The 1,704-nt window shown below is 33.8% G+C and overlaps 1 protein-coding gene across 1 annotated transcript; it reads left to right on the forward strand.

The window, feature by feature from the left end:
- Window positions 1-767: 767 nt before the first annotated feature.
- On the forward strand, window positions 768-1,698 carry LOC108382941 (odorant receptor 47a-like; the record flags this gene model as incomplete). Its single annotated transcript, XM_017639310.1, has 3 exons — window positions 768-1,119; window positions 1,280-1,460; window positions 1,522-1,698. Coding segments are annotated over exons 1-3 (680 nt in total), but the record flags the coding sequence as incomplete, so codon positions are not given.
- Window positions 1,699-1,704: the final 6 nt, after the last annotated feature.

Raw genomic sequence — 1,704 nt, forward strand, 5'->3', positions numbered from 1 at the left:
TTTGCAGGGAGGAATTACTAATTGATTTTATTTAAATGAAAATTAATTTTTATACAGTATTATTTAATAAATTAATTGAAGTAATAAAATTTTATATTTAAATTAAGTTAAGATAATATTAAAGTTTTATTTTAGCTTAAAATTTTATTATTGATTTTTGGATTTTGGTTGGTATTTTATATGCAAGTTTTTGCATGAATTTTTTACGGTTATGATCATGATTTTTTTTAATTTTTGATAATTCATTCATCCTCTCACCAAAAAATTGCTTAGGCACAAAAATCGGTTACATTCCTGAAAATTCGGTAAAAGTTTTCCCTTTAATATAAGGAAAGACGTGTATTGAAACCCAATATGGCGGACAAAAAAATTTCAAATGATTGGATTCACTTAAACGTTCCGCCATATTGGATTGTAAAAAATGCCTCTCATCATTTGAGAGTAAACATTTTTACCGAATTTTCAAGAATAAGTATAACCAATTTTTTTTACCTGAACCAATTGTGGAGGGGAGAAATGAATTATAAAAAATTATTAGTAACCTCCTGCCAACTGACTAAATTTCATTAATCTGTTGAAAAATATTAGAAAAAAAGCTATAATTTTTGTCTATGGAAGCTTTTCATGCCGACTGTAGCGCTCTTGCCGCTTGCCCCAAAATATATACAATGCTGGTTAGTATTAAGTACGTACTTGTTGAATAAATTACTTGACCATATTACTCGAATAGGCCATTTTTGATAAACCTTTCGTCCAACAAAGTACTAAATAGTGCCGCTCACTGTGCCATACTCGAAATGTTTCAGAAGAATTTAGGCATCAAAGACTACTTCCGCATACAAAAATTCACTTTTCAACGCTTAGGCATAGATCTTACAATCAAAAATGGACGAGTCATGCAACCATATTTCTTGGCTTTTATTATTTTTACGCTGGCTACGATCCTGCTACCGATGGTGGTTTACAGCAGGCGGCATTTGCAAGAAATTGCCGAGGTGACCAATGCAATGACGCCATTTATGCAGGCCACGATAACGCTTTGGAAGATTTGGCGTGTCATTTCGAGGCGCGAGGAAATGGCACAACTAGTCGAAAGCATTTATGTGGTTTCGGCAAGAGGTGGGTGTAATTAATTATGTATGTATGTATGTAGTTGAAATCTCCTAACTACTTATAACATTTATGTCCNTTAATTAATTATGTATGTATGTAGTTGAAATCTCCTAACTACTTATAACATTTATGTCCTTCAATTACTTTGACAATTTTACTTGCAAAGCCAACAAGAGCGAATTAAATTACTTAATACAGGAAAATAATCGCGAACGACTTATGAATAAAGCCTACTATTGCTCGGTATTGGTTACTGGAATTTTATCGCTGGCCGCACCTGTTTTGGTTAGCTTCTTACAATACTTGCTACTTGGCGAATTCGGCTATATTGTGGCGCTAAAAGGCGCGTAAGTAGTAACTAGTTAAAATGTGGACAGGAAAGTGATTGATCTGTTATCTCCGCTTCAGCTACCCTATTGACTTTGCACGACCGCTGAACTACTTCTTTATCTGGCTTTGGTCGGCGATTGCCATCTATGGTGTAATTTATGGTTCCGTATCAGTTGATAGTATCTTTTCTTGGTACATACACAATATAGTGGCAAATTTTAAGATACTATCATCCAAGTTGGAATCAGCAGAAAAGCTGCC

The sequence above is a fragment of the Rhagoletis zephyria genome, unplaced genomic scaffold (assembly GCF_001687245.7).
Source record: "Rhagoletis zephyria isolate East Lansing unplaced genomic scaffold, Rhagoletis_zephyria_1.1 Rzeph_scaffold_29612, whole genome shotgun sequence".
NCBI classification, from domain to species: Eukaryota; Metazoa; Arthropoda; class Insecta; order Diptera; family Tephritidae; genus Rhagoletis; species Rhagoletis zephyria.